We start from the raw sequence: 26,528 nt of genomic DNA, 5'->3' as shown, positions 1-26,528 counted from the left end.
ATAATACCTTATGAAGTCCCAGAACGTCAGCTGTGTGATGTTTCCACTGGAGCAGTTCATCCATACCCACATTCCTCTTCTACAAATAGAGAAACAACAAATATATAAACATGATCATAAGTTATAAAATGTTGACTGAGTAATGTCAAAAATTGATTGTTTAACCATTAAGATTGCTGATTATCAATTCCATTCTCTTGTAATCAATTATCATTACATTGTTTTATTTTCTTAAACAGAAAAAAACAACAACATAAAACCTATTTTAAAGCCAAATACCTCCAGCTTATCATTAAAAAAAAATCAATACTTTCAAAAAAAAAAAAAAAGGTATAAAAACTTCTTTTCATGTTCATTCATTATTAATTAAATGCAGCTTGTATTTCCTTTAATATAACGAAAAACAATTTTAACAAAACCTTGATTCTGAATATGGTACATAATCCTAAATTATTCAAAAAGGCTTGACACTTTATTTTCAAATTTCAATGAAGTGATAATTTCTTTAAACCGACATTCAATTCCAAATCTACAGATCACAGGACAGTTTTTCTAAGAACACCCCAATGGCTCTCCCTTCAAGGACGGATCTTTATCAGTATTAAACACAAATATCAGAGCCATGTACAAACAGGGGAAACTTAATCAAAGATCAACAAATTTTAGAATTGTTTATTCTTCTTGTAATGAGATACATTTTGAAACAAACAGTTTGGCTGATAAATTTGTTACTCTATTTCTGACACCTGCTTTGAATTCAATTGAGATTAGTGATCTTACGATACTTTGTTGCACACGATACTTTGTTGCACACGATACTTTGTTGTTGCACACGATACTTTGTTGCACACGATACTTTGTTGCACACGATACTTTGTTGCACACGATACTTTGTTGCACACGATACTTTGTTGCACACGATACTTTGTTGCACACTCGTTGAGATGATAATGTGATACAATGTGTGTATTGCTTTTACTTTTTTTTCTTATTTTTTGTTAACAATTTCTTTTTTTTGTATTAAAAACAGAATTATGCTATTTTAGCTACACAATAACAGGTAATATACTTTGCTGAATATCCTACTCTCCCACATCCTCTGAATACCTTGGTGAATATCCTGCCCTCCCAGATCCTTGAATACTTTCCTGAAAATCCTACCCTCCCACATCCTTGAATACTTTGCTAAGTACGCCCAGTTGTGTTTTTCCGCAATTTTAACTGGGTTATCAATATTCAGGTATAATCAGTTAGCAAAAAAGTTACTGCACCCACCCTTGAAGCCCTAGCAGGTGCCCCCAGCTGACATAAACGTTGCTCGGCAACGCTGACTGGGTTCTCCACTTTCTGTCCACTACCTCCACACTCGCAGCTGAGAAGATCATGAGTGTCACAGTCTGTTGTCAGGTTAATGGTGAAAAGGTCCTAAAAGTGAAGTAAGTATATTGACCAAGTAACAGACAGATAAACAGTTACTGCACTTGCAACCGAAGGTATTCACAAAATACAAGCAAGTTTTAGTTTGAATGTATAATTTCAATCACAAGGTTGTTGAAACTGTTTTAAACCATGTTGTGAAGGACAATGTTTTAGCTTTTGGCAAGCTTTATTAACTTTTACATTAGGTTATTCATTTATTTGTTTTTTGTGTGTGTGTGTTTTTTATATAATCTTTTTAAATTTCAAGCAAAAAGTATGACATTAAATTAGTAGGGCGAAATGACGAGAATTCAAGTTATATTACACTAGTGTAATACAAGACTAGAAGTGCTTCAATGCAACAAAACCAGATTTTTCATATAGCTAATTAATTTCTTGTATTATTTAAAAAAAGCAGCAGCCTTTCTCTTTACTTTAATGAAAAAGAGACATAACTGAAAATCACTCCAGTTGAGTATAATACCCTTGACCTTGACCTCACCCTACTCAAAAGCAATTCAAAGCTAGCTCTTCACAAAAGCTACTTACATACCTAGTTTCATCACTATCCATCAATCCTATCTAATGTTATTGGACGGAAACCGTTTCTCTATTTTTAGTAACATAGACATTGACCCAACTCCCTTTAAAAGCAATCCCATGCTAGCTCTTCACACAATGCACCAGTCAATTGTTACCTTCCAGGTGGCCCCACAGTGCCGAGTGAATGTGGTGGTTTTGTTTACGCGCCGAAAATAGCGGTGAATGGGCCTTGCCTAGGTATCCCGGGTTGCTGGGTTATTTGGCGGGAATTTCAGAAGCAGTTCTTTATGTGGGATAAGCTGGACCGAAATTCAAATACCCAAAGTTACAATTGACTGGTGCATAAGCTACCAACACCAATTTTCATCACTATTCATCAATGTTGACTTAAGCTATCGGGCGAAAACCAATGTTTGACACCCACCAAATGACATCCTTATTCTAATAATCATAAAATATACAAAATGTTGTGATTGTATTACACTTGAAACAGGGAAGGTCAGCTGATAATAGTTTATACAAGCATAGATTACCCTGAGATCTTTGAGGGAGAACTGTACATCACTTTTGCCCTTATCCCGGGCGTCCATCACAGCCCCACTCAACCCCTGTTTGCTGATCTGCCTCTGGTATACCTTCTCCTCAATACTGCCCTGTAATTTACATGACTATAAAAATCTAGGGCCAGTTTCACAAATAATCTAAAACTAAAAAATAAGTTCTCGTCATCTGAGTAGACAGTTTTATTAGACAAATTTATATCAGGTTAAATTATTATTATTATTATTATTATTATTAAAGTTCTTGCTTAACCTGAAGTTTGTTGTTTTTTTTAGAAAAAAAACTAGGCACTGGTTTAAAACATAATTATCAAGTTTTGCCATAATACCAAAAAAAGCTGAATGATATTTACCTATCAAAGCCACTGCTTTTGTTTAAGCTTTTAATCCCCTTGTAAAAAATTGTGTGTGTGTAAATTTTGCCAACAAAGGGCATAGGGTTAAACAATTTTCATCAATTTAAGCAAAATCATTTCTCACTAAGATTCATAAAATAAACAATGTCCTATTTGCACAATAATGACTAAACATTATACATTTTGCCTTTCCTTACAGAAAGATACTAGTATGTGAGTTATCTAAAACTGTGTATCAGTAGTAATTAACCGTAGTTAGGAGCCTGTAAATATGTACGGCATGCCTCTGTCCATCCCTCCACACTCGAGCCATGGCCTGCAAAATGTACAAGCAAAACAATTTAAATTGTAAAAGAATGTAAAACATGGATGGGTAAACATAATAAGCGACCTATGATAGCTAGGCGCAGCAAGAGTGTCAGGCGGGCAATGTACGCTGTTTTTTACAGTAATGGTATTGTAGCTTGAGTCTGCGTTTCTGAACACAGTAGTGATACAGGCATATTTTTATAGGAATCATGTATTATATCTGATATCATGACTCTTGAAATGTGTAGATGCCAAGGGGAAATACTTAAGGGCACTAAAATAGATAACTCTGCCAAGACATAAGCTATAATAGTAAAATTGCGGTTGTTGCCGCTTATAAGCTCATCTTTGAGAGAGATCCTCACCTGAAGATCATTAGCAGGGTTCCAGTCTATGTCGTAGAGCACCAGTCTAGATGCTCCTATCAGATTTAAGCCAACACCGCCAGCCTTTGAGCTTAGTAGGAATATGACTGAAAAATAACATGTATGTTCTTACTACTGCTTGCAAATAAATTTAGTGTTTCAAGATTTTGTACATTAAATGATGATGACTTTAACTCCCCCATCCAGTGAATATCAAATAAATCTATTACCTATTAATTGACTTCAATCTAAAGAAACCTACATATATATATATATATATGTTGAATAAAAAAATTATTAAACAAACCTAGACTTTTGTCTTCTGAAGAGGGAACACATATCATTTTCTATTAAAAGTCACCTACTGACGCCAAAATAAATAGGAGTCATGAACTATGGCCGATGTGCATACCAAGTCATCCAAAAGTTATAAATAAAAAATGAAAGTATAATATTGCTCACGCAAAGCTAAATAAAGTTATCCATATATCTCTGCTATACTTCAGGGGTGGCACAAATCACTTGACAACAAAAATCGCTGATAATAGAATACCCCATACACTCTTGTGAATGTTTGCTGTTAAACCGTGTGACCAGCTCCTGTCTGCGAGCAGTGGGTGTCTGTCCGTCCAGTCTGAGATAGCCATACCCTGTCCCCTTACACAAACACTCAATCAGATCCAAGGTCTGAAAAAGATAAAGGGCAAAAATTGAGTACAATAGACAGATTGACGATTGACGTAACAATTCATATAATGGTAATTGCCAACCAGTTATTGATTGGTTGATATCACAATGAAAAGATGTAACTGACCAATAGCATACTGGCTGACTACTTTGTATATGAATGCATACGTACATGTAGACAAAAGCAGTCAATGTGTCTATAAAAAGTTATTTCAAAAATGTTTTAAAATGCATTCATTTATCTAAATAATAAATGCATTTGTAGCAACACATATTCTTAAAACAATAAATAAAAATGTAAACTTAAACTTAGAATACAGGGTTCGAATTTAACTTTGAAGAGCACTCGCAAAATTTTGCAATGCTTTTTGAGGCAACTCACAAAATGAAAATTCAACTTGCAATTTTATCATTCGCTTTATTCCCTTATAATAATGTCCAATTAAAGTAGAAATTTACACCTAAGATATATTATGAATTTTAAAAAGTATCAATCTTGAGTGACTCGACTACTAGAACTTGTTGATGGCTTTTTCTTTTTGGGGGGTATGGAAACACTCATCAGATGCTGGCCTGATTGGGCTAAGTCAAGGAATGGAAATCAATTGTTGATGAAATTTGATTGCAACTGTTTGAAATAAAAAAAAATATTGTATATAATGTAACATTTAGAATTGACCAAGAAACCTAGTTTATGACTCCATGTTACCCAGATCAAAACTTATCTAAGATTTCATCAAGGCAAAACTTCTGATCAAGTTTCATGAAGATTGGTCCAGATATATTGCACAATAGAGTGTCTAGAGTGTCCACAAGTTTTTTTTAAGATTTGACTCAATGACCTCATTTTTGACCCCACATGACCTATTAGTTTCAAACTATTCCAAGATTTCATTGAAGCATTTTGATAAAGTTTCATGGAAATTAGAGCAGATGTATTGCCTCTAGAGTGTTCCCAAGATTTCTATAAGATATGACCTAGTGACCTAGTTTTTGACTCATATGACCCACTTTTAAAACGCAGTCGAAATTTAACCCAAGAGAACATTCTGATCAAGTTTGAACTTAATCAGACCAATCACCACCATAAAATAGTTTCGGACAAGATTTTTGAAAGATTTGACCAAGTGACCTAATTTCTTATCACATGTGACCCAGTTTAAAATATGTCGAAGAGTTCATCAAGGAAAACATTCTGATCAAGTTTAATGAATATAAGACCATACATATTGCCTCTAATGTGTTTCAAAGATTTTTCTAAGATTTGACCTAGTGACCTAATTTTTGACCCCATGTGACCCACTTTTTTAAATGGTCCATGTTTCTTCGAGGGGTACATCATGAATAATTTTGAACAAGACTTGACCAATCATTACCATGATATGGTTCTGGACAATATTTTTCTAAGATATGACCTAGTGACCTAATTTTCGATCATATGTGACCTAGTTTTATTTACAACAAGGAAAACATTCTGATAAAGTTTCATGAATATTTGACCATGTATAATGCCTCTAGTATGTTCAAAATATTTTTCTAAGATTTGACCTAGAGACCTAGTTTTACACCCCATGTGACCCACTTTAAAAATAGGTCGAGATATGATCAAGGGGAACATTCTGACCAAGTTTGAATATTTTCTGATCAATGCCTACCAAGATATGGTACCAGACGGACAGACAGATGGACGGAATGACGGACGGACAACGCCAAAACTATATCCCCCTCCCGAAATCCTCGATTGGCCGGGGGATAATAAAAGCAACAGTAAATGTAGCGTGGATGCTTTGGACCATGAAATATATTCAAAGGTTGATGGGGTTTACATAGAGTGCGGGAAAGCGCTAAATTTAGCCAATGATTGAGCTACATGTTTGTAGGTGATTACGTCATTTCATTTCACTTTCTATAATGCACGCCTCGGAGCATCCCTGAAAGATTCGAGATAAAACTCAGCTTTTTCCGTATTTGTTCTATTTTTGAAAACTTACTAGAGCATGACTCCATACTGTCTTCTTTATACTGGTAGTGTAAACATGCCACTTATAGGCTGTTCACACTCGACTACGTAGCGGAGTTGAGTTCATGTTTAATATTATATCTACTTTCCTTTTAACATTTTGTGGTCTAGAAAAAGCCACTCGCAGAATTTTGCGAGCTTGAATAAAAGTTACTCGCAATTTGCAAATGTCGCTCGCATTTTGTGAGTATGCGAGTCTAAATTCGAACCCTGGAATATACCTTACAGTGGTGATTTTTGTTTTAGTTCATACATAACAAGAGCCGTCGTAAGACAGCGTGCTCGACTACGCCGCTTTAACTTAGAAGTGAATACAATAACGATGTAATATTAAGTTTGGTCTCTTTATGTCAAACCTAACTAAAATTATTCGATGCACAAGGTCACTTTGATGCTGCCCTCCCACCAGCCTGCCCGAACAATGATGCAAGTCATTCAAATAACTTGATTTCCCATTATTGAAATGTGGTTAAGAATTATATTACAAATATGCCTTTCAAAAGAAATAAAAAAAAATAAAAAAATCAAAAGCCATAATTTGTATTTAGGGTTAAACTGGAGTTATGTTTCTTGTTGTAAGATGGTGGTAAATAATTTTGAATAAAAGATAATATGGAGTTATCTAACCTCATTATGTGATAGCTCTGAACAATTGTGTGAAGTATAAAGTCAATTGAATGAATGGTATTGGAGTTTAAAGTGAAAATCCCTACTTGCCCTAAAACTTTAACCTGCCCTAAAACTTTAACCTAAGTCAATCAGGGGCCATAACTTGTATAAAGGATAATATGGAGTTATGCAACCTCATTGTGTGATGGTCCTGAACAACTGTGTGAAGTATTAAGTCAATTGAACAAAGGGTATAGAAGTTATTAATAAATATCCCAACTTGCCCTAAAACTTTAACCTAAGTTCCATAGTCAATCAGGGGCCATAATTTGTGTAAAGAATAATATGGAGTTATCTTACCTCATCATGTGATGGCCCTGAACAACTGTGTGAAGTATTAAGTCAATTGAATGAAGGGTATTGGACTTATAAGTGAAAATCCAAACTTGCCCTAAAACTTTAACCGGACGCAGACGCCGACGCTGGGGCGAGTAGTATAGCCCACCTATTCTTCGAAAATTTGAGCTAAAAATGTCATTTTGAAGATTGTTGTTGAAGCTTCTATGGTCAAGTGTATTGAGCTATTTATCAACTCATTTTAGTTTGTTTAATATGTCATGTGATTTGAAAAACCAGATCTCCACTTACACACGCAATAAATATGTAATAATGACAATATTCTTCAATTTAGAACAATACCTTTGTATGATTGGAGACGACCACAATTTTCTCAAGCATGTCTGATGTGTGTATGCAGTGAAGTAAAGCGGATAGGACAGTTAGTTTGCCTGAATGTTCCTCTAATCTCCTATCCGGCTTGAAGTCATCAGGAAACAATTCCAGAAGGCCATCGTAAACACTGGTCTGTGAGCAGATACAAAATAAAACAATAAGAAACAAAATTAAAACAAAAATCACCACTTTTCAGTGCCCAAATTGTTACATATTGCTTGTAAACGGTTTTTACCATTAGCTTTTTTGGAGTGTTTGAGCCAGCATTCCTGGCATTACGACACGCTTTAATTGCAGGGACTTAATCCTGACATGCAACATGTTATAAAACGTGTCACTTTTGATCTCTGTTCCAACAGTCAAAATGAGCCACACGCCTGTGGTACCAGACTTATTTAATTTAACAGTGATAAACAGTGCTCTACAAAGTTGACTAAGATGACAGCAACAGACAAGTTAATAGAATAATTAACAGATTTTGTTGTCAACTGGCATTTCAGTGAAATTAAACCTTATAAAAAACAAGAGCTGTCACAGAAACAGCGCGCTCAACTATTCCACCGCTTTACAGTGTAAGGATTTTCTTTACGGTGTAAGGATTACTTGATAAACTAAGGTTTGGTGGTTGAGTACCATTGTATAGTTTTAAAAGTCGAGCTAAAAACAAATGTTTCAACAGTACCTCTGCATTCTCCAATTCGTCCTTATCCCTCTGGGCTTTAAGGGCCTTCTGGTATATGAGCCCTGGGTGGTTACACAGTTGCTTGAGTGCCCCGATACAGACAAGATGGGGGGAGCCTGCCAGACAGCCTGATAGGCAGGACCGTACAAGCTGGCTTCTCAACAGTTGATGGTACAGGCTTAACTGTAAGGGTGAAGGTCTGCAGAATAGCACTATCTCCTCTGAAAAGTTAAATATGAATTGTCAACTGATACACAAGGTTGGTTGTCCGAGCAGGATAGGGTGGAACTAGATCTGCCAGACATAACAATATGCAAGATCATTCGAGTTTACTTTGCAACAGCTGGCCAAAAAAAGCTCGACTTTTAGGTAGTGGGTTGGTGGAATTTTTTTTTACAGCATGAACTTGACATAGGATAACCCATTTATACTGAGCTTGTTAAGAAACCACAATAACAGTTTATTTTAAAGCAAACCTTGGTTTAAATCTCTACAAAAATACCATGTAGTGTTTATTATGAAGCAAATATTGTAACACATGTATGACATATATATATACAAGGGCCACAATTAAGAGTTAATAATGCTACCTTGGTTTTGATCAAACAAAGTCAAGAAATTTGGCCAATAACCAAATGTAAGCAAGTTTAGTAGATAAGATTAGAAAGGCTCAAGATGTGACTTTGGTAAATTTAACATTTCAAGGGCCATAACTCAGGAGATAATAGTGACCTGCTGTTGATTACACTCAGTTGAGATATGATTCCAACTTAGATTATACCTTATATGCTTAAGTCAGAGAGCGGACATAAAAATGTGTTGCCCTCAGACCACTTTCTTGAACAATATTACCCCTATACATCTGCCAAGCTATGCAGGAAACATTGAACTTCCTCACTTTTTGGCGGCAGGTACTTGTTGTTAATCTCCTGTGTGCGTCGGAGCACGAACATCTGGGTCATTCTGGCTAGCTCCGCCCCCCTCTCCTCCCCTAAGGCAACCTGGGCGGGTGTGGCTCCTGGTTGCCTTGATGACACTATTGGGTCCTCGTACACTCTCTTGAAACCTGAACTGGTACCTGTTAAAATAGCACTTATATTTAATAATGTAATAAACATAATGTAAATTCATTCTGTAAATCACAAAATTTGTGTAGGCCAATAGATTGTTAGAATTTTTTTAAGGGTTATTCTTATGAGCTTGAAGTCAATCAAAAGTTCTATTGGTATGGTATTGCTCCTTATCTTAATCTGTCAAACAATAAAAAATATATATAAATTTAAAGGGTGAAAATTTTCCAACCATTTTACCAACTTTATACTTATTCATACTTAAGGAAGATAGCAATCATGACAAAGTTACAGCCCGGACTCAACCATATGTAGTATTATTGCATAATTTCACTGAATAACCTGTATAACTTTCCTACAGCATCAGGGTTACTGTGTTTGAGGAAGTAACAGCCTGAAAATGACCATATGTTGTGGCATTTTTCTAGTAAAGGTCACCATGAATATGACATCTAAACCAAAAATAAATAGAAGACATGACCAATGTGCCTACAAAGTTTGACCACTTTACAATAAGTCGCTTAAAAGCTACTGATTTGGAACGCCCCTTTTTACTTGACCATTTACCTATTGGCCCTAAAATCTATTGGGGTCATATATTGACAATGACCAATAGGCATACCAAGTTTGAAGTCTTGACACCAAGTTGATCAAAAGTAATTGATCAGACAACATCTGTAATTTATCTAGTAAAGGTCGCAATGATTTTCACCTATTGACCCTTAAATCAATATGGGTCATCTACTGACCATGACAAATGTGTATACAAAGTTTGAAAACTATACGCAAAGCCATTCAAAACTAATTGATCAGAAAGAAAGTGTGATGACGAGTCGACGCAGACTCTGCTGCCCGACAAAGCCATCCCTGTGTCAGCCATGTTTTGCATGTGACACACAAAAAAAACTACATTTTACCTAAGACACCAGGGTTACAGAACTCAACAATGGAGAAGAACTCTTGCAGGTCGTTCTGTATGGGTGTTCCAGTCAGAACCACTCTCCTCACACAGGACAGGCTTGATAGTAACTGGAATGAAGTCATCAAAATTAGCACAAGCCTGTTTAAGCCGAGGTTCGTATGAAAAATCTTTCTGTCATTATATGTCTAAATATCGGTGCTATAGGTTTAAATAGCAGGGTGGTGCACCAGCGCCTCTTTTCCAGCACCCTGCTGCCTTTTTACTACACCTAGCTATGCCCTTCTGTTTGACAGAGATCATTTTCTAGAATAGGTATAAAAATAATATATATATAAAATTTTGACACAAAGAAAAGACAACATTAGGTATTCATAACAAACTATAGTAAGTATTGAAAGAAAAAATAATTTTGAGTGAACAAAGTTTATAACCTTCTTATAATCCAGAGCGATTTCCACCATTTGTTTGTTGTCCTCATTGATAGCAGGTGTACTAGGTAATTATGTGAATATAATATTAATAATAATAATAATATCGACAATGACAGCACAACCAAGGCTATGACAATACCTCAACATGTTTTTTCAAAACACAGACCAGGCCCCAATATCACGAAAATACTTAAGTCAAATCTCAAACTCAATCTCAACTCATTTTACCATATAATACAAAATTTATTGGAAACAAAAATATATTTTAACAAATTTTTAAAAAGCATTCTATCATTGAATATGTTGATCAAAACCTTTGGTCTAGATTCCGATTGAAAAAAAAATTATAGCCAAAAATGTACTTGAGTACAATTCATTGCCTTTTAACAATTACTCAAGTATATTTTTGCTCTAGAATAAGATTTCTTTGAAATATTTTCAAAATCTTTCAATAACACATTTTATGAGAAAATAGGTTTACAAAAAGTATGAAAACATGCAAGATTTTGAATAAGACGATGCTTGTATGTGGTAAAATGAGTTGAGAAAGAGATTGAGATTTGACTCGAGTATTTTTGTGATATTGGGGCCTGGTACAAACTTACTGATGTGGTTTTAATGGCTGTGTTCTTCAAGCGGTGACCTTCATCACACACAATGAGGTCAAAGGTCAACTTCTGAAGGAGGTCGAACATTCGAACGAACATCTCGTATGATATAATCAGTACCGGATAGATTGAGGTCTTTGTGAACTCCTGAAAGATTTGAGAAGGATTGGAAATGCACCATAGGAAAGAGATACTATTTAAGTAATATGTTTAGAAAACTTCATACATAAAGAATATAACATGAGTGATCATACAACACAATATTATAAGTTTCCCAAATATAATCAAAAACATGTACGGTATTTGCAACATTAATCAAGTTTGAAGAAATTTTGTGTTGATTGACTATGAATGTGATACCCTCTATATAAAAAAGATATTCTATTTACATCATAAATACAAATTTTATGATTTACTGCGCTGAATACAAAAAAAAATAACATCACAATATAGCATGTTTATTTTCAACGCTATTTGTTAATGACGTCATGTCAAATTTATAACACTATTCAAGGAATAAACTAAATACTTATTTTCATTTTAAGTAAACCTAAAAGTAATTCCTTCCAACTCATTCTGTAAATAGATCGACCGAACTGTAACCAGAAACAGTATATCATTTGACGTCATTAAAGCCCAAGACATCATGGGATTGAGCCCAACCGGAACAGCAATATATGTATATACTTTTTTGGCCTCTAATGAAGGACACCGGTAATAGTTTCTACCCAGGAAACTGACCTGAGAGTGGTTCAAGTCAGCTTACAGCTTCTTCACAATCAAGCTCAATTTGATTAGTATAGAACAAAACACTGTCAACTTTTGTACAAACCTCAACTTTCTTGTCCGCACTGACAGCATACACCTGTAGTCTCTCAAAGCCCAGCCACTTCTTGAACTCTGCATGCCAGTTCTGGTTTATCAGCAAAATAAGGTCAAATATTAAACAGCTCTTTGCTCTGTCGCAATACAATCAGAATACTTTCAGAGCCAAAAGTGTGACTAACATCAGCAAAACAGATCTTACAGATTCTGCAATATTTCAGTTCATTTTAGCATTAGAACTGTACCATATCAAGCAGAAAGCGGTCACAAAGTAAGTTTTAAATTTTTGGCATTATGTCAGGTAATGCAGAGTTATTACCCTTGACTTATAAAAAATATAGCCATTTTGGTCTGTTTTGCAGATGTTAGTCCCATACTTATGCCCTGTATCCACATACATTTCATGAACATAGCTTTGATTCTTTTTGAGCTATCACAGGACCAAAATGGCTATATTTTTTAGTCAAGTCAAGGGTAATAACTCTGCATTACCTAGTCTGACGAAAAAAATAAACTAACGTGCATAATCACCATATTGCCCTCTTTCCACATACTAAGTTTCATTAACCTAGCTTGTATACTTTTTGAGTTATCCCAGGACCAAGATTTTTTTCTGTCAACAGCTATATTTTTTAAATAAGTCAAGGGCTATTACTCTGCATAACTTTGCCTGACAAAAAAAATTAACTAACTTGCATAATATCCATATTGCCCTCTTTCCACATACTAAGTTTCACCTAGCTTTGATACTTTTTTAGTTATCCCATGACCAAATTGGCTTTATTTTTAAGAAGTCAAGGGCCATAACTCTGCATCACTTTGTCTGACAAAAAAGAATAAACTAAAATGCATAATCTCCATATAGCCCTCTTACCACATACCAAGTTTCATTAACTTTGATACTTTTTATCGCTTGACCAAGATTTTTGTGGATGGACGGATAGTCATCCTTAAGTCCCCTCCGTAGAAACCGGTAGGGGACTAATAACTTCATAGTAACTCTAATGACCACAAAAGCGCAATAAACACCTTCTATTTCCATGTATGTACCTTAACAAGGCTGCCAGGGGTAACCACAAGGATCTTCTTGGCCACTGGCTTCCCTCCATACGGCCCTTGCTTCAACATTGTCCTACAATCAACAGGAGTATGGTGGTCACTTATGCCAAATTAATTCAGAATCTGCAGTTATGGACCACACACAAACTATTATCATAAGTTAAGCTTCTACAGCAAAATTGAGAATGTTCAGAGTCACGCAGTGAGTGTGACCTTGTTTGTGTATTTAGGGACCCAAGTGTCCCTGTGAAACATCCCCATGTTGATGTTTTTTATGGAGTCACTTCCAAATCCCACTATCCCACAATTTGACAGGCTAATAAAGGTTACAGCTACATACCAGATCAATGAAATACACTGCAAAGTCTTCCCAAGGCCCATGTCATCACTGAAAATATACAAAAAACAGCTGTTACACAAGGCCTGACTATAATATACCTCAATTTGGGGCCATAAAAAGATAACTCAAACGGCACTAAGTCTTGTTCATACAGTCAAACCTGTATTAAGTGGCCATGTTATTTAAAGTGTTCAATCTATTCAATGTTGACTGACATGCATTTCTTTGATAATTTTAAGAGTTATAGCCAAGGTTAAAGCTATTGCACAAAAATGCCGTCAAAGACGCCTAGGCCACAACAGAACCTTTACAATGTTCTTTGGAAAAAAGGACAAGCTAAAAAAGGATAACAAATATGAACTTACGCCAATATAGCACCACATCCAGAAAAATTCCGAAAACCCATGACACAGGAGTATAGGAATGTGACCCCTTCCCTCTGATGGGGCCTCAAATTTGAGGCCAGGTAGGGGTCCACAACAACATCCACGACAGCCACTCCACTCTTGTTACATTCCCACTGAAAACAAAGCACAAAAGTAGAAAAATGTGACCCCTTGCTATTGGTGTGGACTCATGTGTGGCCAGAAGGGGACAACTACAACAACCATGATCGCCACACTGCCCATGTTACATTTCCACTCAAATACAGGACACAGGAGTAGAGACATATGACCCTCTCTTGATTGTGAGGCTAGGACACTTCATCCCTATTACATTCCTACTGGGCACAGGAGTAGAGAATTGTGACCCCTTGATCACTCAGGTTGGGCCTTAAATGTGAGGCCAAGTCGTGTTCAACAATGACATCTATCACTGCCTCAACATCCTTGTTACATTCCCAATGAAATACAGGACACAAAACAGGACTCCAATTTAGTTGAACTTTGACATCAAAGTGTGGTATTACATTTGAAACTCAAACCTGTCTGCTTCATTTTCAGTAAAAAGGGCAATAATTCAACAATATTTAGCGAAAACAAGTATTGAACAATTAATGAAACTCAATAAAGAGTTAAGAAGTCATTGCTGAGAACTAACAATTATGTTAAATGGATGTTCAAGCAGACAGTGCAATGTACATCATTATGCATCTCTGGGTATGTATGGGGTGATGTCTGAGCTGTAACCACTGTTTTCTCCCACCTCAGATAAGAAGATCCATTAATTTAACCATGCTAGAAATTCTTATCTTGCCCACAGGGGCAGATAAAACGGCCGTATGGAACTTTTTTTAATGGTCACCACATCGTAATTACCTCCCTTGTTGAAGACTGTCGTCTTTAGCGCATCATGGAAATCTTGTCTGGTGGCAATATTTTGAATGTGAGTTAATTATTTCTTGCTTCAAATGTCACTAGAAACAGTTTTCACGCACCTTTCAGGAAATAATGCTTCAATCTTCTTAGAACTATTTAAAGACCGATCAGACCATTTACATACTCTGAATTACTGCGCGAATATCCATGACAACCACGAATCATTGCATATCCGTACAATATTATTTTCACTAAGCACAAAAGAGTTCCGGCAAAAAAATACATTTTTACTTAATATTGTTTAACTGAGGTGGGAGAAAAAGCATCTACCATAGCCGCTCGTGTAAGATAGGTTCATCCCGACGATACTTTTAATCTCCCATGATTCAATTCTGAGGCTAAATAAAACTTGTCATTAATGTTAATCTTTGTTTTCCTCATGCCTGGGCTAGTCTGGGCTTTACTACTTTGGGCTTCCGGGGCTTTGTTTGGGAGGTTTGAGAGCCCAACATCTACAAAAAAATGGACTTGATTTACCTGGTGTGTCTGACTAGGTCGGGGTAAGACCAAAGCACCTGGGGCTGTGGGGTCATGCCTGGGCTTTACTAATGTAGGTTCTTGGGGTCGGGTTTCTGGGGGCATAGAGCCCAGTATCTGAGGTCGACTGAACTGCTTGTTGGCGGTCCGTGCTGGTGCTGCCAATCAAAGGTATTCCATAATGATTTTTTTCTATAAATATGAATGATCATTGTTTAATCTACTGAAAAGTCTAAATGATTTTACCAATGATGATTAAATACTGTTTGGTGTTCATAAAATGAAATTAATCCAGAAATTAAAATTCTGCACTAAGTACATTTTTAACTAGAGCTGTCGTAAGACTACGCTGCTTTGACTTTGAAGTGAATACAATAACAATGTATTACCGTAAATGACTGGGTATTAGACGCAATTTTTTCCCTCAGATTTCGATGTAAAAAAATGCCTGCGTCTAATAACCAGTAACAAGCTTTTGAACTTTTTTTCTGAGGTCGATTTCAGGCTGAGAGTTTGTTTAGATTTATATAGAAGGGGATGTTACTCGCGTCATATCGATTGAATATATACGGGTTAAAACGTCCGTTGAAGATCGGGATACGGTATATCGTAAGATGTTTATAATTTAAAAAAAATATTTGTACAATTAAAATTATTAAAATTATTCAATATTAATTTGAATAAAAAAATAATTAAACATGCATATAAAAAAGCAAAGTTGGGCAGTGTCAAAATATTTTTGTCAGTTGTACGATAAGGTGTGAAAAATTTGCACTGCCTTCAGACCTGTTTAACATACCAATACTACAAACTGATGCGATAATGGCCTTGTTTTTTCGCACTTTTCCATGTTCTTTATTCTTTTCTGACATTTTGAGAAGAAATCCGTACAATATAAGATTTTTGCATAACTTCACTTTTCATTCTCGACTGGTTATCGTTTACGATATACTGTCAGAAAGAAATCTTACAAATAGTCATAAAAGGTACTTTTCAGTGCCATACAGAAACAAATTGTCACACTAAGTACTTTTCAGTTCTTATCCTAACATGAAACGAATAAAAATGAAACATATTTTGCATTATCATTGTATGGTTTTAAAGATAACCATTGCCATTTTCACGAAAAAACAACAACATTTTTCGTCACTGTCAACAAATATGGTGGCCAAGATTGGCAGACGATTTTGACATATTTTCTATGCGTCCTTTAACCCAAAACATAGATTAAAAGTTTTTTCTAAGATTTTCACGGATTTTTTTGCCTGCGTCTAATACCCCCTATCGTCATATACCCAGTTATTTATGGTATGTGCCTGTCAAAAGCAATAAAACAATCAAATAAAAAAGTGAACAATAATCACGATGTGATAAAACCAGGTTTTTAATGATTGGTAGAAGAGATTCAGTTTAACTGCTTTCTTATATTTTTGTAACAGTGACCTTGATCCTAAGGGCCCCAAACATAATCCCATGGAAGATATCCATAAACTCTTCCTACATATATCAAGTTTAGTCACAGTATGTCAACCATTACAGGAACACTAATCTATTTTTAGAAACAGTGACCTTGACCCTAGGGGGCCAAAAAGCAATCCATGAAAGCTCTGCATAAACTTGACCTAGACCATAACTCTCGGGGCCCAAAACACAATCTCAGGAAAGGTCTCTGTAAGTCTTCCTATATACCAAGTTTGGTCACAATAATTATTATGTAGACCCTTACTTAAGTTATTCAATACAAACCCTTTTTCTATAATAGTAACCTTGACCTTGATCCTAGGGGCCTCAAACGCATTCCAATAAAAGGTCTCCATAAACTCTTCGTATTTCAGGGTTCGAATTTAACTTTGAGGAGCACTCGCAAAATTTTGCGAGTGCATTTTGAGGCAACTCGCAAAATGACAAATCAACTTGCAGTTTTATTATTTGCTTTATTCCCTTATAATATTGTCTAATTAAAGTAGAAATTAACACCTAAGACATATTATGAATATTAAAAAGTATCAATCTTGAGTGACTCGACTACTAGAACTTGTTGATGGCTTATTCTATTTGGGGGGTATGGAAAGACTCGTCTGATGCTGGCAGCTTTTTGATAACAAAGCTGTCCAATAATTTGACATTGTTCACTTTGTATATTTACCCACGCCATCGGGTAATTTAATACCCATTCGACAAGCACGCTACAGATTTTATTAAGTCTCTAAGTATTAAAAACAATAAAATAATAAATTTAAAATAAAAAAGCAACAGTAAAATGTAGCGTGGATACTTTGGACCATGAAATATATCGATCAACGAAGTCTATTCCTTTTGACAGTTGGGCGGAAATATATTCAAAGGATGATGGGGTTTACATATAGTGCGCAAAAGCGCTAAATTTAGCCAATGATTGAGCTAGGTGATTACATCATTCGTATTTACTTTGTATTATGCACGCCTCGGAGCATCCCGGAAAGATTCGAGATAAAACTCGGCCTTTTCCGTATTTGTTCTATTTTTGAAAACCTACTAGAGCGTGACTCCGTACTGTCTTCTTTATACCGGCAGTGTAAACATGCCACTTATAGGCTGTTTACACTCGACTACATAGTGGAAGTAAGTTCATGTTTATTCTACTTTCCTTTTAACATTTTGTGGTCTAGAAAAGCCACTCGCAGAATTTTGCGAGCTTGAATAAAAGTCACTCGCAATTTCCAAATGTCGCTCGCATTTTGCGAGTATGCGAGTCTAAATTCGAACCCTGTATTTACCAAGGTTGGTCTCTTTATGTCAAACTGAGCTAAAAAGCTAAAATTATTCAATACATGTGGTGACTTTGATGCTGCCCTCCCAGCAGCCTGCCCGAACAATGACGCAAGTCTTTTAATATGAAAATGCGGTTAAGAATATAAATATGTGCCTTTCAAAAGAAATTAAAAAAAAAAAAAAAAATCATTCAAGGGCCATAATTTGTATGTAGGGTTTTAATGGAGTTATGTTCCTTGTTGTAAGATGGTCGTCAATAATACTGCGTAGTATTGAGTACATTGAATGAAGGGTATATAAGTTTTTTTTATTAAAATCCCAACTTGCCCTAAAACTTTAACCTGCCCTTTAACTTTAACCTAAGTCAATCAGGGGCCATAACTTGTATTATACATAATATGGAGTTATGAAACCTCATTGTGTGATGGTCCTGAACAACTGTGTGAAGTATTAAGACAATTAAATAAAGGGTATAGAAGTTATTAATAAATATCCCAACTTGCCCTAAAACTTTAGCCTAGGCCAAAAAAAAAAATAGGTTCGTTTCCGGTCTCCTTCCCAAAAAAAAGAGGGTAGGTAGGCATTTTTTTTTTGGGGGGGGGGGGGGGGGGGGGGGAAGTGATCTAGAATAGAAGGCGGCTGACTTTTATTCAAAAACAACCATATTAACTGCGTATGAGACAATTTTAAAAGGTACTAAAGCATAAAATGTAAATACAAGTCCATTCATTTATTAAGAACTGTATAATGTGTATTAATTATAATGTATACCGGTAGATATACATTTTCTAGAATATAAATGCATGTATTGTTGAACATGTTTGTCTGTATGACAGAAGTCGAAAAAGAGTGCCTCAGATTTGTCAATTTTTCATATTTACCAATTTCACATTTGTGCTATAATGCTATTCTTATATTTGATAGAATATTAAAATTCCAAACATTGTCAGAAGCTGTTTTTGTCACTTCAATGATCTCCGAAGTACACCTGACCCGTGTTCACAAAGCGTTTCCATTCTCAACTGAATTAAGAGTATGAAACTTAATTTCTTATTTAAATCTCAAAAATATGTTTAGTACTAAATTTAAGACACTAACTATTTGAAAGTGATAATTAGGTACTGGTTATCTGACTTATTTGGAGTTTAAACCTGAGGTTTGGTAACACTGATATCAAAATTTCATACTCAAAGCAACATTAAAAACTTGTTTATTTTTAATTCCTTTAAAGTGGAACTCCTTTAAAAATTGTACCAAGGAAATTTAATACAATTTGGGAATTATTTTAAATTTTATATTAAATAAAAGTCCTTCTACAAGTGTTTTCAGGCCGAATAATTTCCTACCGAAGCTCATTCCAACGAAGTACCAGAACAAACTTATTTTCACAAGCTTTGCAGAATTAACATTAATAGCAGAATATGACAGTGACAAAAAGACAAATACAAGTTTAGTTGATAAGACACAGTAATTCATTGCAGGTGATATCTTAAAAACATGGCCATTATTTTGAAATTTGAACGAAAAATATATGGTTTGCCAAAATACAAACACTATACCTTCAACATCAAAGTTTGTTGCACCAGACATTTCCGTAGAGCATTTTATCGTCACGCTCGATTTACCAACGTTCGTATCATGGTAGATATGCCAAACATCTTCAATATTTTTATTGTTTGGCAGGCTTACTAAAATATTTTTATCGGTTTTATTGTGGGAGCAACGTTTCAATTTCAGTCCCAACACTGACGAACTCGACATGGGTGCCGCCATTTTAATAGACTGCTTATCAAATTACCGAATTCGAAATGAGACCAAAGATAAGAAAATTAACGGAAAGAAAGTACCGAAAAGTACTAAATATGCGCGCAGTTAACTTTTACACCAATAAAAAGTATAGGGTCGGCGCGGAAATAAGAGGGTCGGTCGGGCGACCGGAAACAGACCTATTTTTTTTTTTGGCCCTAAGTTCCACAATCAATCAGGGGCCATAATTTGTATAAAGGATAATATGGAGTTATCTAACCTCATTATGTGATGGCCCTGAACAACTGTGTGAATTATTAAGTCAATTGAAGGAAGGGTATTGGACTTATAAGTGAAAATCCCAACTTGCCCTAAAACTTTAACCGGACGCGGACGCCAACGCGAGTAGTAAAGCCCTCCTTATTCTTGGAAAAGTCAAGCTAAAAACAATATTTAATAAAAATGGCATTCTGTTTGTATTGATGAAATAGTTTTATACAGCATTATAATGTCAGAATGCTTAAAAATACAAGAAACATATTCAAACTCTGATTAAAACAAATATAAAAGTGTTCAATTAATTGACTTATTGATTTCCCACATTTTTATATAAAAGGGTGACACAATATCTTACCAGTGCTAAGACTAGGAGCAGGACCACTGGTGCTGCCTGTAGATCCCAGGAAACACTTGCCGGACTTGAAAGCTGCCTCCTTCAATATGGACATCACCTGAATTGAGCAAGTTCCGACTAATTATAAATTACTAATTTATTATAAAGGGCATAAAGTAATTAATTGACATTTACTTGGAAACTTGTGCCAATTTATAGCCAAATGACATCATACAGGAAATGACATCATAACTTTTTATTCCCATTAGCACGTGTGTGTAAATATTTGTTTATTTTTACAATTTAACAGGCTAAAATGAGAGAAAATTATATTTCAATAAGCTCACTGTTTCAATTGTACATTTAACAGCAGATAATCGACCAATTGTTTATAATAAACCACTGAAAAGCATGAGATAAAAGTGAATAATTTTGAACATCAGTGGCCACTATTATTATCAACCACTTGCCTGCAATTCTTTTCCACCGATCAGTGGCCACTATTATTATCAACCACTTGCCTGCAATTCTTTTCCACCGATCAGTGGCCACTATTATTATCAACCACTTGCCTGCAATTCTTTTCCACCGATCAGTGGCCACTATTATTATCAACCACTTGCCTGCAATTCTTTTCCACCGAACAGTGGCCACTATTATTATCAACCACTTGCCTGCAATTCTTTTCCACCGATCAGTGGCCACTATTATTATCAACCACTTGCCTGCAATTCTTTTCCACCAATCAGTGGCCACTATTATTATCAACCACTTGCCTGCAATTCTTTTCCACCGATCAGTGGCCACTATTATTATCAACCACTTGCCTGCAATTCTTTTCCACCAATCAGTGGCCACTATTATTATCAACCACTTGCCTGTTATTTTTGACCACTAATGAGTGACCACTATTTCTATCAACCTCTTGCCTGCATTTCTTTTCACCAATCAGTAACCACTATTTTCATGAACCACTTGCCTGTATTTCTTTTCACCAATCAGTAACCACTATTTTCATGAACCACTTGCCTGTATTTCTTTCCACCAATCAGTAACCACTATTTTCATGAACCACTTGCCTGTATTTCTTTTCACCAATCAGTAACCACTATTTTCATGAACCACTTGCCTGTATTTCTTTCCCACCAATGGGCAGAGTTTCATCTTCCTTCAGGGTGGCCAATTCCGTAGATTTGTAACCAGAACTTTTACCTATCCTGGTGAAAATAAGTGTTTCAATTATCCTGAAATGCGAATGGGAGCCTGACTCTGCCTGGTCAGTTGTCTGAGAATGTTTGTCAGAGATGGTCAAATTAATCCAATGGATTATACAACAATGTGCTATTATTTATCAGCAAAATGACAGTCAGTGGTGATATTATTTATATACCAAAGCACTATTCTTATTATATTTATTATTATTACATTTAAACTACAGTCATATGTACTTTATTTTATCATCAAAATATTCAGTTATGACCAAGAACATCAACTAACATTTATTATCTAACCCAAATTTAAGTAAATTAATACTTTCAAACAAAACCCATACAAACAATAGCAACACGAGCAGGTGTCAATTCTCTTCATTTTTCTTGGTTTGTAAGGGCTGGTACTCTACAAATAGTCTTACCAGAGTGAAGGGACTTGCATTGATTAACTTGACACAGAAAACAGAATCTCAGAAGCAGACCAGCTAAATTTTGATTTTGTTGCGAAAATGTTATTATAGGAGCAAAGATGGTAAAAAGATGCATGAGTTACAAATAATCTGTTCTACCATCAGGCACACATCTTTTGTCAAACTTAATTTAATAATATATATTTTGAAACAATTAAAAACACAGCTTTCTGAATCCGAGTCTGAAACTCAAACGCAAGACGTTAGTGAATATGGACCCAGGCCCTGGACTTGCTAACCATCAACAAATATGTTCCAAGTTTCATATCCATACCTTGGACTCTGAGCTTTTTAGTTATGGCCAGCAAAAAAGATCTTGCATGCCCATGACAACAGAAACACCAACTATGCCTAAACCTTGTCTAGTGGTTAAAACATCTAGCTCTGATCTAAGAAGTTGTTGGGCTTAAGCTCTACATGGGGTACATTCTCTTGGCCTCCCAAAGGGGACATTGTATTGGTTCCTAGGAAACAGACTTGATGTGAAATGTGAGCTTGGTTAGTGGTCACAAAACCGGACAAGTGGGTTTTCTCCGGGTACTCCGGTTTCCCCCACAACTCAAGACCACACTCTTGCGCCACATTGTGCCAACGAGAGTGACTTAGTATAAAGCTATCATAGCTTCCTTCACAATTTTAGTAAAATATATACAGTGAAACTGCGTTCCCTTGAACAAGCGGTCGCTCGAGAACCGGCGTTCCCTCGAGGTCGGAGCTTGGTCCCGAACTTTTTTCCTTCTATTTTCATATAAAATATACCCACGCTGCCTCGAAACCTAATTATGTCGAGCAGTCGAGCAATATCCTCGGTCCCAAGTACACAAATCGTGCACAAAATCATATGGCTCCCTCGAGGTCATAATTTCACACTTTTTCCCAAACGCGTGATCCAAAATAAACAAACAATTGCCAGGTGTTAAAATTTTCGCAAGTTGTAAAAATTGCAATAACAGTTGAAAGGCAATTTGATAAGGTGTGAAAAACTGTTTGTCACTGTTAACGCATGACCGATATTAGTTGATATGGGCATTTGAGAAGATAATTATGAGAAGTTAATTGTGAGAAATTTAAATGAGTAATAAAAATATGAATAAAACACTACCATATCAATCGAACATCGTGATCTTCAGATGATCTGTACGCGGTCATGTCACATAACGATTGAACAGTTTGGCGAAACTGACAAGATGCGCCAATCAACAATCCTTGATTTTGCGAAAGTTAAATCTGACTAATGCCACAATATGTACTGTCATTCAAATGTTGCTTGGTACGAAAATAAACATTTCTATTTATTCTTTTATTGTTTTTTTCTTTTGCGTTTTACATTTAGCTTACGACAGCCTTTGAACATATTAGCGATTTCCACAACGCAACACATAATCGGTGTCTTAGTAAACAGTCTGTTTGACGACTTCAAACTTAAAATACACTGAAAGTTATTTCATATCAAACTGGAAAATTGAAAATCGGTTCGCTCGAAACATTGGTTCCCTTGAGGTTTTGGCGCGGTCCCTGGCGACCTCGAGCGATCGCAGTTTTACTGTTATGGTTAAAGTAACAGACTTGAGAAGGATACATTTCAGCTTTAAGCTCTCTTCAGTATAGAGCTCAAATAAATAAGAATAAACTAGGAGAATAAGACTTACTCTTTTCCCTCAGTGTCATACAGTGTTACACTTCTGCCACTTGTTACCAGTATAGCTGTGAATAAAGGCAAGTCAGTATAAAAAATGAACTTGCAAACCAGTGATACTTAAAACAATTAAATAATTCACTTCTAAATTGATTTTTCAAATGTAAGATTTACTACTCATATTTAAAAAAAAATCAAATGGAAATTTTAAATATTATCATATTTCATTTAAGATGTTATCAAAATCAAGTATTCAAACTCATAATGGCTCACAAAAGCATTTTGATAGCAGAGTGTAAATTTCCAAAGGGACTGTGATTATTCTGAATTGCCTAATGTCATTTTTACATTTCATGAATATCAGTCAGCAACTTTTTTGCTCCTTCTCATGCATATCAGTTTTGAAAATGAAATGGAATTGATTGAAATAACCACTCTGATTATTTCCAATCAATGGAGTTTATTTTTAATGCTATTTTCAACTCCTACTTGGTGCCACTTGTAATGTTCCTACAAATCAAAGATATTTCATGTTCTGACTAAGACCCTGTATTTAAAAACACGCACCAGGAGCATGTTAAAATTACAAAGTGAAAACAGTACCATCCTATTCCAATCTTTTTTATCAATACAACTCAAGATATTAAGCATATTATTCATTTACCATTTTTCTGTCTGAAAAACAACAACAAAAAAACAACGAAATAAATAAAACTTACCATCTCCTTCCCACTTCTTGTGCTAAAATAATATATGAAACACTTGAAATGCATTTCTATACAAATACTAAATATAACTAGAACTCCGCGAGTCGGATGTGTCGCCTGACAATTATTTACTGTCGACATTATAGCTGTTAGATTGGCATTTTATTCATTTATAGACAATGATGTTACCATTTAACTTTCAAGTGTAGGTGGCATTTGATAGTTTACGAGATATGCCACGGACAAAACCTAAGCAAGAAAATTAACAAAGGGCAATAACTCTAAAAATATGGCAGTAAGAGTAACAGTTCTTGTGCACTGCACTTGCCCTCAATGAGATCTATATAGCTATGAAGTTTCAAGTTGATACCTCTTATATTCTTCAAGATATGCCCCGGACAAAACTAACAAAGGGCAATAACTCTAAAAATATGGCAGCAAGAGTAACGGTACTTGTGCACTGCACTTGCCCTCAATGAGATCTATCTAGCTATGAAGTTTCAAGTTGATACCTCTTATATTCTTCAAGATATGCCCCGGACAAAACTTTAAGCATGAAAATTAACAAAGGGCAATAACTCTAAACATATAGATGCAAGAGTTACGGTTTTTGAGCACTGCACTTTCCCTCAATCAGATATACCTACGGAATAAGTTTCAGGTTGATACCTGCCCCGGACAAAACTTTAAGCATGAAAATTAACAAAGGGCAATAACTCTAAACATATAGATGCAAGAGTAACTGTTATTGTGCACTGCACTTGCCCTCCATGAGATCTATCTACATATGAAGTTTCAAGTTGATAACTCTTATAGTCTACAAGATATGCCCTGGACAAAACTTTAAGCATGAAAAATAACAAAGGGCAATAACTCTAAAAATATGGAAGCAAGAGTAACAGTTCTTGTGCACTGCACTTGCCCTCAATTAGATCTATCTACATATGAAATTTCAAGTTGATACCACTAATAGTTTAGGAGATATACCCCGGACAAGCGAAAATGGGACGCGGACGCCGCCACCGCCGACAAAAGTAACCCCTATATGTCGTCTTTTCAGGCGACACAAAAAGGAATAAAGTAAAGGCCATCAATTAAACAGAGGTTAATACATGCTGGAGCTGGGCCATTGCAAAATAATTGGCCTGAGTTGCAATTGAGAGACATTGGGCCTATTTTTCAGATTTTCATTAAGTTAACAAATTGGTAACGTCATCATTGTTAATTTTCAAATCTTTACTGCTCTGGAATTCTAATGGATAATCTGCTGTATTACTAACAAAATTGTCGACAAGTGTTTCAATTGTCCTGATTACATTTAAATATGTGAGCACAACATTAAATAATTCACATTTAAACATTAACAATGATGTCGTTAATCATGCTGTAATCTTGAACCAAGTTCTAAACAATTTGCCAATTTATAAGCGTATGAGCACAGGGGCCATTTATCACAAACTGGCCAAATTCTGCCATGTTCAACTCATGTGTTTTATATCTTTGTCAAGCCATTGTGCAGCCAATGGGCACAGAAAGACCTTCATAAACAATAACATATAAATACATTGTGCAGCCTGATGTTTAGAAATTTTCCTAATCCATATCTTATGAATTGGTATGACTATTCAACATACAGCTATAAGGCTTATATATTCTTCATATTTCTTGTCAGATTAACAAACATTTTTGGTGTAAAATCTTTATATCTATTTTAATACTTGTATTCATTGAAGTTTGAAACCATGCTGGACCACCCGATTGTTGTCAAAAATGGCTCAATACCTTTAAGAAGTCTGCAAGTCAGTACTACTAAAATGGAATGTTACCTACCTTTTTGTTTGAGCGTTTACACCAGACAACATTGAAATATCCACACTGCGATGAAGCCTCCTCTGGTGCTGAAAAGGTAAAGAAACAGTATTACATGACAGGGCTTTTTCACCAAAAATTGTGAAGAGGCCTAGCCTTTTCATTTTGGGAAATTTAAACGTGTGAAATTCTGCAAATTGGGAAATTCAAATTGGTAAAGTTCTCAAATTGGGAAATTCAAATTGGTAAAGT

The 26,528-nt window shown here is 35.5% G+C and overlaps 1 protein-coding gene across 2 annotated transcripts in view; it reads right to left on the bottom strand.

Annotated features, from left to right (window-relative positions):
• Positions 1-26,528, bottom strand: part of LOC128244595 (DNA repair and recombination protein RAD54B-like) — a 30,784-nt gene that overhangs the window by 805 nt on the left and 3,451 nt on the right. For both annotated transcript variants that reach the window (XM_052962600.1, XM_052962607.1), the window contains exons 5-25: positions 26,298-26,365; positions 24,480-24,501; positions 23,774-23,828; positions 21,573-21,660; positions 20,465-20,561; positions 15,334-15,491; positions 13,903-14,057; positions 13,538-13,585; positions 13,189-13,270; positions 12,146-12,226; positions 11,311-11,460; positions 10,270-10,381; positions 9,181-9,360; positions 8,283-8,503; positions 7,568-7,732; positions 4,113-4,239; positions 3,553-3,659; positions 3,129-3,194; positions 2,496-2,615; positions 1,276-1,425; positions 8-79 (exon numbers count right to left, since the gene is read on the bottom strand). In XM_052962600.1, the coding sequence (XP_052818560.1) occupies positions 8-79; positions 1,276-1,425; positions 2,496-2,615; positions 3,129-3,194; positions 3,553-3,659; positions 4,113-4,239; positions 7,568-7,732; positions 8,283-8,503; positions 9,181-9,360; positions 10,270-10,381; positions 11,311-11,460; positions 12,146-12,226; positions 13,189-13,270; positions 13,538-13,585; positions 13,903-14,057; positions 15,334-15,491; positions 20,465-20,561; positions 21,573-21,660; positions 23,774-23,828; positions 24,480-24,501; positions 26,298-26,365 (2,324 nt within the window). The remainder of the gene's footprint in view (positions 1-7; positions 80-1,275; positions 1,426-2,495; positions 2,616-3,128; positions 3,195-3,552; positions 3,660-4,112; positions 4,240-7,567; positions 7,733-8,282; positions 8,504-9,180; positions 9,361-10,269; positions 10,382-11,310; positions 11,461-12,145; positions 12,227-13,188; positions 13,271-13,537; positions 13,586-13,902; positions 14,058-15,333; positions 15,492-20,464; positions 20,562-21,572; positions 21,661-23,773; positions 23,829-24,479; positions 24,502-26,297; positions 26,366-26,528) is intronic.

Source organism: Mya arenaria, chromosome 2, assembly GCF_026914265.1.
Source record: "Mya arenaria isolate MELC-2E11 chromosome 2, ASM2691426v1".
NCBI classification, from domain to species: domain Eukaryota; kingdom Metazoa; phylum Mollusca; class Bivalvia; order Myida; family Myidae; genus Mya; species Mya arenaria.
Note: the sequence above shows the minus strand (reverse complement) of the source record. Positions and strands in the feature narration are given on the sequence as shown.